This window comes from Pholis gunnellus, assembly GCF_910591455.1.
Source record: "Pholis gunnellus genome assembly, chromosome: 17".
Classification (NCBI taxonomy): Eukaryota; Metazoa; Chordata; class Actinopteri; order Perciformes; family Pholidae; genus Pholis; species Pholis gunnellus.
The window spans coordinates 10,370,465-10,385,965 of NC_136544.1; the positions used below are offsets into that span (position 1 = coordinate 10,370,465).

At 40.9% G+C, this 15,501-nt stretch overlaps 1 protein-coding gene across 1 annotated transcript; it reads right to left on the reverse strand.

Moving 5' to 3' along the window:
* Nucleotides 1–54: 54 nt before the first annotated feature.
* On the reverse strand, nt 55–15,040 carry lmx1al (LIM homeobox transcription factor 1, alpha-like; the record flags this gene model as incomplete). Its single annotated transcript, XM_079176828.1, has 9 exons — nt 55–212; nt 689–844; nt 936–1,056; nt 1,145–1,222; nt 1,389–1,552; nt 2,198–2,430; nt 11,822–12,011; nt 13,020–13,108; nt 14,997–15,040. 9 exons carry the CDS (start codon nt 15,038–15,040, stop codon nt 55–57), a joined length of 1,233 nt encoding a protein of 410 aa, XP_079032954.1.
* Between the last annotated feature and the right edge of the window lie 461 nt (nt 15,041–15,501).

Consider the following 15,501-nt stretch of genomic DNA (forward strand, 5'->3'; position numbering starts at 1 on the left):
CATCTCTGAGGTGAAAGGTGGAACAGGAGTGGGAAAGGCGAGAGTTTATAAGGGTCAGGAGGTGAAGTAGGAGTTCTGCATGGAGTACAGCCGGTCAATGGGGTTTCCCACTCGCCCTGGCAGGAGACTGCCGTCCCCTGTTGCCAAGAGGCAGTCTCCAAGGTGGCCGAGGCTTCCATCGCTGTCCAGGTCATGGAACACCGTCTCTGAGTCTGTGGGGAAAAAAGAGTGTGCACAGCTGAAGTGGAACGGCCTTTAATTACCACCAGAGAGCACAGAAGAGCACAGAAGAGTATATTTTTACTCTAAACTCCAAAACTCCAAAACTCCAAAACAGTGAGTCAGTCTCTGTGGTTTAATCTCAGCCTTTTCCTCACATCTTAAAAACCTCCTTCAAACATTCTCCTATTAGCTAATGCCACATGATGCATCACCTTCGAGTACAAATATTACATTTATGCCTACCTCCGCACATTATCCAAGGAAATGATAAGAAAATAAGAAAAATATTGGGCAGTGCAATTGTTTGACTATAGCGTATATGACTCCATTAAACTGACTGGTTTGTAAGGAGACTTGACATTTACTGTGACTACTGAGACTAACACACTGAATGCCCCCATGCCCTTGAATTGCGTTTTGAGGGGGCAGTTTCTTTTGAATTTGCAGCTTTGACCTCCTGTCTCACCATAGGAGTGGAGCTGCTCGTTGCTCAGCTGAGGCGGTGTTAGCCCATGTCGAAATGGTTCTCCGCCATAGATGTTGGGGTCCAGAGCGAGTAGCTGCTGACGTGGCAGAGAGGGATATCCCAGCATCCCATCCATGCCATGGGTACTGGAGCCATCTGTGTAGAGATGAGTATCCCTTTAGTCATACCATGTCATATGTTGTTCTTCTATTCTTCTCCATCCTGCATTGGCACTTCAAGCTCTTACCCTCACTGTCGTCATTGCTCTGGCGGCCCCCTCTGCTTGGTCCTCGTCTGGTCCCTCCCAGCTGCTCTTGTTCCTGCTGCTGCTGCTGCTGCTGCTGCTGTCTGCGAGCAATCTTCTTCATCTGAGGCACAAAAACATTGTCTGTATGAATTCCGTCTTTGTGTCGATCTGTGAGACAGAACACGTCCTCAGAACATATAAGGTCTAACCTTGGCTCTCTGGTTTTGAAACCACACCTGCACAACACGCACTGTCAGCCCAGTCTCAGCAGCCAGTGTCTCTCTCACCTGCAGAATAGAGTTTTTCATTTTTTTTTAAATACAAACTTTACAGTGTCAAGCACACGTAGGGATTAATTGATATGCAGACTGACAAAGATGCCCCAAAACAATAAAGTCAAGGGAGTATTTTCTGGCACACATTTTCATTGATAAACCAAGCAGGTCCACCCACCTTGCGGCAAGGCTTAGCAGACACTTCAAAGGAGGCCTTGAAAGCGCGGCGCTGCTGTGTGGTCAAGATGGTGCGTGGTCGTTTTGAACGCTTGTGCTCCTTGCTTTCATCACCACCTTTCCCCCCGCCAGAACCTCCTCCACCTTCCTCATCCTCACTTTTTACTGAGCAAGGTAAGCAGACAACAAAAGAGTCAGATCAGGCCATAGGTGAAGGTATATTTTCATTCTTCGTTAATTAAAGGAAAAATAAGTATTTAAAGCAGAGGTGACTGAGGGTTTCTTAAACTAGTCCCTAGTTCTGTAGTTATTAAATCTCTGAAGAAGAAAAAATGTTTCTAGAGGGTTTAATGTCAAATTGTTCCAGTGCAGAGTTCAGCTTAACATGCATTTATATATCCAGAATGCACTGTAAAAAACAGTGAGCACCTTTGCAGACTATCCGCGCTGATCAGAAGACAATACACTTCTGCTAACAGTAGCACATTATCTGAAAATGAAGGATGACATAGCAAACTTTATTTTAAAATAGAGGTAGTAATACTGTTTCATATCAAACAGTTTGTATTTTTCAAGACCTTTTGCTGTTATGATGTGATGTTGTTTCAGGTAGTTGTGTTCTACGTCATTGACTCAGTGGTCATTAAGTCAATCAACAAGAAAGAAGCTTGAGACCTTCAAACCCCCATTTTCCCTTCAGGAGCGGCTCACTAATCTGAGAGGATCTGAGAAGATGTATGCAGAAAAACCAAGCAACTTCGAATTGATTTCAAAGTGATCCAGGCAAAGCAACCTTATAATCTACTATACCTGATTCAGTTGGTGTGGGACTAATAGCAGCCAACATTTCTCTCTCCTTCTCATAGTCCATACGGCAGAGCAGCTGGCCTTCTTTCAGTACAAACTCATCACCTCTTTGCAGCCGGCGTTCACACTCACAGCAGGTAAAGCAGCCCAGGTGGTACACCTGGCCGAGCACACGCATTATCAGCTCTGAACGTCCAATCACCTGCAGGCATGCGCTGCACTTCCTTACAAACAGCCTGGAGGTGCACAGAAAGACACATGAGCTTGTATATGAATGATACTTACATAAACTGTGAGTACTGAAAAAGAAAGGTAAGGTAATTACAGAAAGCGGCACAGTCAAGGAGCGCCAACACATTTACCCTGAGTTTAACATTGTTTCTTAATTAAAGGTCGTATAAGCATTACCCAATTCACAGAGCGACAAGGTGAACATCTGCTGAGAGGAATTACAGTCGTCGGCATCTGTATGTTGTATTTTCTTTTCTCCCTCATTACAGTAGGTGGCAGTAGTTAGCTTATGATAAGAGCTGCCTGTTGAGAGTCTTTCCCTTTTAAATCCTTAAATGTGGAAATCTGTTTGAAGAGGTAAACTCCAGTCTGTCCATATCCCACCCACAATCTCAAAGTACTTATTTAAACTCTATAAAGCTTAATACACAGTCTTTCTCAGGTCTATTGCTTTTCCCCATGACCACTTTCCTCCTTTTGTCCCTCTGTCGCTCCTCCTGTGAGATGTTATAACCCTTCAATTTCTCTCCTGCCTCACCATCTCTTCACATCCCTATTTCCATTCACAGGGCCTAAGTCTCTGCCATTAAATTCCTCTCAAATCCCTGCTCTCACATGCACTTGGTTTCCTCCCCCTCCGTCCCCAGTTTTTTCTGCCAGCATTCCCAGTTCTCCCTCACGCCCTCCCAGCCTGCCTCCCCAGTTCACTGAAACTAATAAAGACAGGATTAATTAGATTGTTGTTTAAACAGTGCGATGGCCAGACAGACGCTGTAAACTCATAACCAGGGATTGGGGATAGCATGGGGTTAATCTCTCTCCTCTCACTTATGCACACTAAAACACACTTACACACACAAACATAGACACTCACACACACACACACACACACATGCATGCACACGCACAGGCCTGCACACTGACATTTGCACCCACCCACTGAGAATCAGTATACCTAGTCTGACATTGACTAGTAAACCACATTCACCATACCATCACCCATGATCATGCTGATGTTGCAATCAGGAAATAGTACAGATAATCTTGATCACCAGAATATCTCTTTAACAGCAAGAGTTACCAGAGCATAGGTGTAAGAAAGAGCGAGGTCAGCTGATGCAGAAATAGCACTAAGAACACAACACAAACCTGGAGGGATGGGAGGATGAGAGGGGAGTGAAAAGGGGGAGGAAGGGACAAAGGCAGAAGTGTTGACGGTCCCTGACTGAGTGATAGGAAGGTGTTGCTGCCCAAATCTGGAGCGTAAAGAAGGAGCCAGGTCTGCACATTAGAGCTCCTAATCTGTGATTCTGTCCCAAACGCAGCTGCTGCGGCTAATCTCTCTCAATCCATCTGCCAAACGCTCCCCAAATTCCCCAAATGACAGTGTCGCTAGTTTAACATCATGACACAAACACAAGTGTCCCTATAAACAGCCCTTCACGGCTCTATTGTGACAGGGCCTTGTGTTTAACTAAAGGTTGCTCTACTCGTAGATCTTCTCGTAGAAGCAGTGCATTGCATCTTAAAGAACTGCGTCTGCTGTGAAATATCTGCAAAAACCTTATTAACCTTAATATTTGGCATCTAATATATTCTGCAAAGGGGAGCTATCACCATCGTGCTGTGTAGCCTCACTCTCCATCCAAACAGACACTTCAACACTTCCTTTCACTGTGAACAAAATACAACTGAACTGGATTGTCACAGGATTGCTTGACATAAGACTGATGATGCCGGTGGTTAAGTCCCACACTCCCTAATCGGGGTGTACACAGCACGGCAGGAATTTACTCAACATGGCAAATGAAGGCAACTTGGGGCAACTGCCACAGAGGGGGGTCTGTAAGTAGATCAGTCTAATCCCTCTAATAGAAGTATCATTCACACTGGCCCTGACCAGGGTGTAGCTTCCAATAAATCACTATCATCACGTGATGATTAAACTGCCACATGAATTAGGTACATTTTATTTATGTGTTTGTTTTTTTTTGCACATTTGCTAAACCTTCTATTCAGAGATTTTATTAAAATAGATTGTAAAATTGAATGCCATATGGTTTCATTTTTGTTATTTCTTTGTTAATTTGTCACTTGTCAGACAAACGTTTTTGATTATATCTCGTGTTTACAGCAGAATACACGTACGGTAAAATACTCAAACAATAGTTTAAGACAATCCTGTTTTATTATGTTGTGGAACTACGATAAAAACATGATTTTATAAGAGTGAATATCACTAATATAGCAGTCATATTTTGTGATATGAATCAGTGGAAAAAAAGAATATTTGCATGACAATGATAATACAGAGAGTTCTTTTGTCTTGCATTTCAATATCCACGGCAAAAAAAGTGGAAATGAAAATTTGAATATAAACAGCTGAGGTGTAGAGTTAAGACCAGCTGTGAACAAATCTATCAGAAAGGATATTTGGAAGAGGACTTTGCTTTGGATTTAGCGGGCTTTCCTTTAATGAAGTGATGTGTGTAATATTCATGATATATGTACAGAAGTAAAACAGAAGACTGTCTGCTTATGAGCTTGTGATGTAAAAAACCTCAAGAACTTTGGCTTCGGGCACCTTTATGTTTAGCGCCATGGATTTCTGAGGGGTTAGGGGGCACAACTAATTACAAGCTCACTGATTATGAGATCAAATACAGAGAGGCAGAAAAAGGTGATGTGCTGTGAGTGTATTGGGTAGTTATAATCAGCCCTTTCCGACATGCTTTATTGTAGATCCTAGGCATACAAACAGAATAACAGAATCTTCATCATCTCCCTAAGCTGTGTCATGTGGCATTGTTTTGCCTGTGAGCTCTGACAAGCACGACATTGTGTGGACCGCAACACAATCATTCCATAAATATGTATGTGTCTTAGAGCGATTACAGTTGTTGTGCATGCTTTCATAACTGATGAATATTTATATAGGTACGGGTTTGCACTAGGTTTGGATCAGTTGTATGTTAGCGAGCCCAGAAGAACCTGACTTGGGCAGATTAAAGCTTCTCCAAAGATCTACCCATTCTCACTCTTTTTGATTCCTAACTCGTAGTTTAAGATGCATTTCGGTCTCTGAACAAGGTATTCATGTACCAGCTTGAGATTCCAACATACGCTATGTGCTCAGAATGACCATATGTGTCACACAAATGGGTGTTTATACATTCCCTTTAAAATGAAAGTACATCCAAGGATTCATGTGAGGGACCTAGAAAAAACAAATGATATGCAACAATCTTACTTTAAAGTTGTATTCTGTTTAGTATCCATTTCTTCAATGTGTGTGTAAGTGTGTGTGTGTGTGTGTGTGTGTATGTGTGTGTGTGTGTGTGCGCACTTTCGGCGGATATTGCTCTGTGAAGCAAAATGGCTCAGAGCCAGGGTTCAGTAATCACATCATCTCCTTTTATTAAATCTCCCTGCACTGCTTCTGTGTTATTAAAATCTCCCAGCATTCCCCACGATACTCGCTACCCCTGCCACCACTCACTCACACTCACTCACACAAATACACACATGTATATAAATATATATTTATATATATATATATATATATATATATATATATATATATATATGCAGTACAGTCACACACACATACACACACCTACACATACATTGGTATACATACGGTCACATGCACACGTAAACACAAATATGCACAGTTTGTGTAAACACAGATAAGGTGCCTGGGTACAAACATCAATAAAACACTGACAGATGCTGTCATGTGTGCACCCCATCCCTCCATGCATCAATAAAGTAACATCATAAGCAGTCCTCTTGTAAAAGCTATATAATAGTTGTTATCTAATGACCGTGAGGGTCTGCAGAGTACGAAGACATCTTGAGAGACAATCTGCAGAAACTCTCAAGCCAATCTCACAGTTATACAGTTACATGTCAAGACTCTCACTGAAAACCATTCACACTGGTAATAAGACGAGCTCGACATGAGAGCAGCAGTGATGCCTGTAATATTCAAGACCTAATATAATGTACCTGTGTAAAGTAACAACTAAAAACCTGCATGACGTGCATGGTCTGCATGATATGTGTCTCTGGGTGTGTGCGAGCTACACCTGATGCTACCAAGAATGAATGCTATGTGTGAGGATATAGATGTGTGTGTGTGTGCGTGAGTGAGTAGGCGTGTGCGTGTGTGTGCGTGTGCGTGTGTGTGTGTGTGTGTGTGTGTTAGTTTAGATAAAACAGTTAATCCCCAGGCCACCAGAACGCAATATCCTGTCTGCCCGTTTCTCATTTCCTGTCTGTCTCTGGCGGAGTGGGAAGCAGCGGGGAGGGGGTGGCGGGGGACAGCGGGACCCGTTGCCCCAGAAACAGGAGATACAGCCGCTCGATTTGAGAAAAGTCTACACCGATCACCCTATCTCTCCCTCTCTGGTGCGACCCCCTATTCTCTCTCTCTTTTCTCCTCTCCCTCTCTGCTTTTATTATCTCAGATTTAATAAAGCCAAGGCGAGCAGCTTGTTCTGCCATGAAACATTTATTAGCTGTCTGTTATGAAATTGTTGTGGGGGAGGAAAGATGATGGGGTCTCATCTCACATTATGCAAAAACAGTGGCAATATCACCCCCACCTCACACACATGCACCCGGACCAAAATCTGATGCTGCATCCCTTCTTAAAAATCTCAGACACCTCGTCTTTACCTACTTCATCCCATTTTGAACCCTTTCTCCATCATCATCAAGATTTCTCCCTGATGTTCTTTCATTTATAACATCAAATCTTCTTGTTTTGCAAGAGCACAACATCCAAACACAAAAACTCCCCCATCACCACTTTCCTTCTTCTGGCACTCCTCCAATAATCAACTGTTGAGCTGCGGGTTTAGCCTGTGTAGGCTCCTGGGTAGGGGGAGTGTTTGAACATTTCAGAACCACATGCATGTATCATGTAGCTTCTCACTGGGATGTATACAGTCCTGTCAGTCAGTCAACCACAAACTTTCCTTCCACTTGCAGAAAAAACTAATATTTTCTCACTTGCCTCAAACGATTTCTAGCGATGCAGATCATTTTGGTTTAATTTGATTTAATTGATTTCTGCTGGCACCCAAAACATGACAGTTTTACCCATAATATTCACTTTCATAACTTGTAATGCCATTTTTAAATGTAACTTCATAACTGTGCAGTTATTTATTTTAAAAGTAACTCATTAATGTGGCATTGACTCACTAACCAGAGTTGAAGTTGTAGCTGATGGGGATAAGGGCTTGTTGTTCTTCTGACGTGTCATTGCATAATTCTCTCTAATAGTATTTCCCTGCAGTCTAGTGTCAGGCCTGTCATCGCAGGACAGCCACAGAATGCTGGGTAATTAGCACTGTACCCAATCAGCCTCCCAACCACCTCCTCCCCGTTCCCTTCCCGAGACACAAAGAAGCGCTCAGGGAGGGGAGGCGATTAAGAGAAAACAAGGGATAAACGGAGAGATAAACTGTTTGGTGTCATCGCTGCCATCAATCTCAACGAGAAGGAAATGAGGTTTGGAATAGAGAAATATTATTACAAAGCAGACAGTGATGAACGAGGTAACGGATAGAGAGACAGGGAGCGAAACGGTGGCTGGGATGGGGGTTTGGAGGAGAGAACGGGGGTAGAAGATGCTGTTTCTATCCTTCGTCTCTGAGTTTTAAAGCCACAAGTCTCAGAAGTTCACTCACATAAATGCAGAGTAACTTGAGAGGATACTCTGTCAGGCCGTCAGTGTTAGACTCACATATAGATTCATGGTCAGCAGAGGGAGATTCCATAACTGTGGCGGCGGGGTCTCCCTCAGTCTGTCTGCAAAGGCAGGGTTCGTAGACCTAGATGTAGTCTCAGTGCCCTCCTCCCCACAGAGTGAGGTATTAAACCCAAGGTTTAGAGAATATCCACCCTGGTGACCTGTTTTTCACAGGGCTGAAGCTGCCTTTATGGGGCTTACAAGTGAGCTCGCAGGCTCCGCACAGCCAGACTACCCTCCATTCTGTCTGGGCGCAGCACTATTGACCAGGGAACACTGGCCTTATACTGCTCTGTTTGGCAAGGAACCATGATGTCGAGCCGGTGTGCAAAAGACAACGTCTGAGACAAGTGTGTGTAAGGTACCGAGGATGGTAGACAATATTCATGCATATTCAGATGGTTTCATTGTCTTAATTTCAATCAGAATGATATCTACTAATTTTCTTCTTTTTTTTTTTTATTCAAAATAAATATGTTTTTACTTTCTTATAATAAACAGAATTAAATAGTCTTAGCCAAATTTCTACCATGGCTCATTTATGTCTGATGAAAAATGTTACTCATTATAATCAGACTTCCTGTTTCCGATGTCTGAAATTTTTTCCATCCAAATTTTTATAATTCTACCCATCTTGTCGGTAAAAATGATTGCACAAGCGCATAAAAACATCCCGATGGGAATTTAGCCACAAAATTATTCTAAAGCCTCACGCTGAACATCTGGTCCATGACAGGATGGAGTTCCAGAGAATTTCTTCAGGTTTCAAAACAAAAATAAATCCACAAGAAAAATCCACAAGATGCACTTGAGTTTATTGTGTCTTAATCCCCTCATTTCCATAACAGATTGAGACGAGGGAATCTTGAAAATGAAGACATACCTCCTGTTTAATACATAGATAACAAGTGGCAGTAGAGTTAGCACTAATTTATCACACAAAGTTTCAGGGACTGAACTTGAATTTGACTCACAGCTGAACCTTTATTCTATAGTTACATGGGCTTGAATATTTAGATTAAGATGATGTGTTTCACCCTAAAAAGTCGAATGTTATGTTGAACCATGATGTTGAGCATCGCAGTCAATCAGTTTAGAATAATTTTGAAGCAAAATGTCCTTTGAAAACATTAAACATGCAAACGTTGAATGAATTTTTGCCTCGAAGGCAGTTTAGTCCAGATGAATCAGGGTGGGGGATGGGTCACATTTCAAAATTAGATTTGTCTTCTCATTTGAATTGATAGACATCTACATGCATTTATTTGTTTCACCTCAGCCGAATAGATTAATTATTTTTTTTTTAATTCTGAGATACCTCCCCGTATTCATTTCTATTTCACCATTTTCTTTTCGGAAAACTATAGAAAACATGCACACGCGAGCAAATGCACAGTGTGGCTTAAGTTGACGGAGAGTCGGGGAGGAGAGTTCTGCCTGTGTGCTGGGCGGGTGATGTAATCAAAGCAAAAGATAAATTAAAAAATATTTGGACAAGCCAGAGATACTGCACGAGGGTGAGATGGAAAATACCCCAGTATGAGCAAGAAAAGCCTGCAAGATGTCATCTTTCCATGCATGTACACGTTTCATCCACACATTCTTTAAAAGTATACTTGACGATCAATGTCTTTAGACATCGGGCAGTTGACCTGCCTTTGCCTCTTTCAACCAGCTGGTGCTAAAATACAACCAAACTTCAAGTAGAGGGTTAAAAGAAAAAATAAGCATCACTTCATAATTGTATTATTTTTTCATGCACAGTCTGAATTCTTGGGCATTTATTAACTGTTAAAATGCACACACCTGCTCTAGATAGGGGGGAGGGGGGGGGAGTGTAAGGCGCTGATGGACAGACTGCAGGGAAAACAAGGAGACATTGTTGCTGATCCGATGAAGGTCACAGACTGTACTGTGTGCCAAGTCTGGCACCGACTCACACAACAAGGCAACTATCCATATGCAATGTATAGGGTACTAAATCAACACCATAGTGAATGAATGGCTGACTATTAATCTGGATCTACAATTACAGTCATTACACGAGGGGAGCAAATACACATTTTCATTCCATCGCTGAAAATTTAAAACATTTATGATGAGCTATTACTTCCACGTTTCTCATTCATTTTTCCAGATAAACGTCACACAATGGGACTTTCATCAGCTGCAGTTCCCCCATCTCCCTCGCCCTCTCTCTCTCTCTCTCTCTCTCTCTCTCTCTCTCTCTCTCTCTCTCTCTCTCCTCCAGATGTCAGGTACAGTGGGAGAGCCTGTGCTGCTGGATGCCGTCTGACACTTTTCAAAACAATGATAACAAGCTTCATGCTCGTCCTTCAGCTGTCTACCCCTGGAGCTCCCACTGCAGGCACACCCACTGACCGCAGCACACACCAAACGACGAAAACAAAAAGCGCACACACACACACACACATACATACACACACCAACATACACATGGTACGGCCTCAAAAGTATTATCAAACAAAAAACTGGATATTTTATATTTTACGAAGCAAGTAACACAATATGTGTTATTGTTTTACACTGCAGTATGTCCAGACAGTGTGCATACTGCATTACTGCATGGAGCATGAAATAGCATAATTAAGTGATGTTCATTCAGAGGAGACTAAAGACAAACACCTATGAGAATTGTCCTATAAATCCAGATCCATAACTGTAATTCTGTGACACAAACTGATCTGCAAAACAAATGAATTACTACAAATTCTTGCAGCGGTAAAATGGGGCTCATATGTTTCTCCATATATAAGAACTCTACAAAATGTTCCAAGAAGCTCCATGTTAATCATTTGAAACCTTAATAGTCCCTCAAATCCCCTTAAGAGGCTTCACAGGTGGAGGGAACATTGTTACCCTCTGTCCGATATCATATTTATATCAATCAGTTACAGAACTTTTATATATCTGTCACACTTTCACCCAAATGTTGATGTTTTGTGATGAAAATGGAAAATCCTAAAAATGTAGACACACTTTACACTTACTTCGGCCTGACATGATCTTTTTAAACTTTGGGCATCTTGACTGCAAATTCTAAATGAAGCTATGTGGGTTTGAGCAACGTTTTGGCCCATTTGTAATGACAGACTTGTAAGGTTGCATTTTGTTAGATAAAACTGGAGGGGGATTATTTTAATTTTCTTAAAACGTTCTGAAAGTTTTACTAAACAATCATCAGCAGAACATATATACTTATAAAGCCTACTTTATAATTTCCAGCTAAAGTATTTAAAGATGCATTGTTGTTTTTTGTGTGAAATGTATGTTTATTTGATCAGAAGTTGTGCAATATAACAACTGATGGGTCATTTGTAAAACTGCAAACACTTAACCTTTCTTCACACCTTCATTTGCTCAACTGTCAAATGTTTAGTTATTTAGTGAAGAACAGCTGTTTAGCCTGAAGAATGTACCACTGCATAAATGACGTGCGGTCAAACGTGGTTTTCTCTTGATTTAGGCTTTTGTTCGGCCACGTAATCAAGTTGTAATCTATATGGCATAGCTTTTTGAATACTTCTTCAATTCCTGCCCGACTATCCCATAATCGATGGAGCAAAAGCTAATAGTGAACCCTACGTCAATGTGTGTGTGTGTGCTCTTACTTTTCATAGTCGTGCTTGCAGTAGAGCAGGCGGTCCCTGCAGTAACAGGTTCCGGTGAGCGCGCTCAAACACACGGCGCACTTGACGCAGGTCTCGTGCCAGGAGCGCTCGTTCACGCGCAGCAGGAAGCGGTCGGCGATGGGAGACTCGCAGCCCGCGCACACCTCTCCCCCTCCCCTGTACTCCTGACCTGGAGGGAGGATATCAGTACGTGGATAGAGAGACAGGGCGGAATATTAAAATGACTGGGGTCATGATTCCAAGTCTCCACGATTTCCCTCATGGTCATCTGTAAAACGCTGCAAAAGCATGCTGACAGACACAAAAACAAATGTTAATGCATCATTTGGCACCCTCAGACACTATTATCAGAGTCACCCACCCTGTGCCGAGTGTATGCTACTGAATAGATAAAAAGTTTATCAAAACCCCACTTTTTGAAACTATTTATCTAATCTCAAGATTTAAAAAGTCCTTAGAGCATTAATTTAATTTATCCCCAAATATAGTTTTTGTGTAGCCATACTAGATTTGTTTATTGCATTGATTTGATTTTCATTCCTCGTGGAGTTGAACATTCTTCTATAAGATACTTACATTACATTGTGTGTGTGTGTGTGTGTGTGTGTGTGTGTGTGTGTGTGTGTGTGTGTGTGTGTGTGTGTGTGTGTGTGTGTGTGTGTGTGTGTATGTGTGGGAGTGTGTGTGTGCATTTCGGGTCCCTAAACAAGGTATTCATGTAGCAGCTTGAGATTCCAACATAGCTATGTGCTCAGAATGGGTATAATGGGTGTTTATACATTCCCTTAAAAATGAAAGTATATTCTATTCTTCAATGTATGTGTGTGTGTGTGTGTGTTTTTTAAAGTTATAACGTAGGAAACGCAACTTTTGCTTTTTTGTCATTATTTCTCCCATGGTGTAACTTATATTCTCATAATATTTTTGCCCTTATTTTGCCCCTGTGATTTCAGGTAATCAATAGTGATTTTATCACTTCATTGATATTTTCTCCAATACACACACATTACACAGGGATTTATGGTTACAGTGATGATTATGGGATTTACTCCTCGTGGTCTTCATGATATTCAAAAATTGTACGTTTTTGACGGTCCTTAATATTTTCATATGGTGATAATATGCATCAGAGTTTATTTCGTTTGGGCCTTATGCAGCAACTTGTCTGTTAACTCACCAAAAGGCGTTGAGGATGGAGGCTGCTGCTGACAGGGCTGCGGGCTTTCCTCTGTTTTCATCCCTTCTCTCCTTCCCTCAATGTGATCGCTGCAGAAAAACAAAAGCACTGTTTATAATATCATTAGAACTACTGCAGTGAATCCATTTGAAAATAAGGGAAATAATGAGGCAAAATGTAGGCCGATGCACGCCGACTTAGGATATATGTAAGTATTTTTAAGGCGACTTTTACGCTAGATACCATAATATAGATCCTAAATTAGACTGAATTAGCAGACACACACACACACACTGATAAAAAAAAAAGATAATATAAAAACGAGACATTTAAATGTATATATTTAAATAATTATCAAAATAAAAGGAATTACAAAGTTTAGCCTATTACGCAAGCTTAATTTTTTGGTTGATATCATGTTACACATCAGGACCCTAAATATAGTCATCTGATTATGTAAAAGTTAATGTGAGCCTTTAAATAGAAATCAACACAGCCTAATAAATCTAAATAAATAAAAATTAACAAGTTTAAAAAAGACAACAACATTGGGAAAATACCAAAGCATAGTAGCCTACGTTCTTACATATATCTATGTCTATATATTATTTCATTTTAAATAATCCCAGTATAATTTTGATCATTTTTGTTGATTGTTTTGAAAATATGTAAATGTTTAAAGTTGTCTCTAAAATTACGGTCACCAATTTAATTACTAGTTTCAGTTTGTTATTCTAATTTGTTCATCTGTGTCATTAATGTGACGAAATGGAGTATTGCAGAAGAGGCATTTAAGGACTACGACGGCATTTTGTTTCATAACGTCCTGTTTGAAAGTGGACACATTTCTCTATTGGCCTACTTTAATGATTGTTTGCTGAGGCCTTATCAGAGTCAGCTGTATTTATTTTATTAGGCTCTTTAAATAAATATGTATATCATAATATTTCAAGTCTGTGTTCCAATTGGATATTAAATTATGTTAAGATTTTTTGTTGTGATATTTGTAAAGAATTCAAATGTTCATGATACGATTACTTTTGGGAGGCTTGAACGGTTAGCCTGTAAAATCCACTAAATACAGAATAGGCTATTGAATATCGGGTAATTGTCCCACTGCCACAAAAAAATAGTAATGAAATAAAACAAAGGAATTATGTAAATACAGCTAATCTGATTTAAGGTTTTTGCCTAATTGCGGGTTGAATACATTACTGACATATTTGTGTAATGCATCGATAATTACATGGTGAGATTAACAGCCTGACACTCAGTTAATGATTACCGAAATAAAAATGTTGGAAAAAATTTCATTAACTTTGCTGCCGGTCACCTGGAGCTTTAATTAAAGGAAACATAATTGCCATTTCATATGAGGACCAGTAGGATCAATAAATCGGTCTATAAAGTTGAAGCGCACTGCGAAGATTGACATTCAAAGAAATAGTGAGAAGATTTTCTCGAGCAGAGGAAATCTGTTAGTTATGATACTGAAGTTTAAAAAGCTGTTGAAATGGCAGGACTACCCTCGTGCTGTACAAAAAAAAGGCAGTGTTGAGTTGTTAAGAGTCTGTTTTGGTTCAACAACTGGATGTGATTACTCATAAAACAGCTGTAAACGAATGTCATAATGAAATGTTATCCACGATAAGCATCAGACAATCTCAAAAGCAACGAATCTCACACTGAACCACCAACTGAAACCCATCCGGTAATACAATCGGTTCTCTTCTGTTTGTTTGGATTGCCAAACCAAATCCAAGATCATAATTTATCAGATAACAAGGTCACCGTGACTTCATTGTATTTTCTTTTTTTAACCTGAGCATTAAAAAAAAACTCAACACAAAATAAGGTTGGATCTCCGCCAGCGTTGCTGTAGGAGTAAGAGACACACATCAATTCAAGCAGCAACATTATTTGGAAATCTCAAGTCTGCCTTCACTGGCAACCTGTTCTTGAGTTACGGAGTCCTACCTTGAGGTGAAACACACTCCTCCTGAAATCTCGGTTGGCAACATTAAAACCTGGAGAAACTTTGGGCCAGTGAATGGACAGACGCGTTCACAGATTGTTCACCTGTATCTCACAGTCCGGCGCGCATGTTACCTACGGTAAAAATCCAAATACCATGATGACCCAAACTATTGTCTATTGTCTCTCCCGCTTTCTCCGCCAGCCGTGTGTGCGCTCTGGCTTGTTTTGTGCGTAAAAAGGCGCAGAGGGAGGAGATGGAGAGACAAGGAGGGAGGGAGGGAGGGAGGGAGGGAGAAGGTGCGGGAGATGATGAGGGGAAGATGAACGATGATGCAGCCAATTGATAACTCAGACAAGGATGATCTTTTGCATTTGTGTTCAAGGTTAGACGGAGACTTTTAAAGCGCGCAGTTGATACCGAGCGAGACATTCATCTCTCTCTCTCTCCACATGGGAAACGGGAATCTATTGTCGCGCAAGTGTTTCGTTATATGCTTAAAATGCT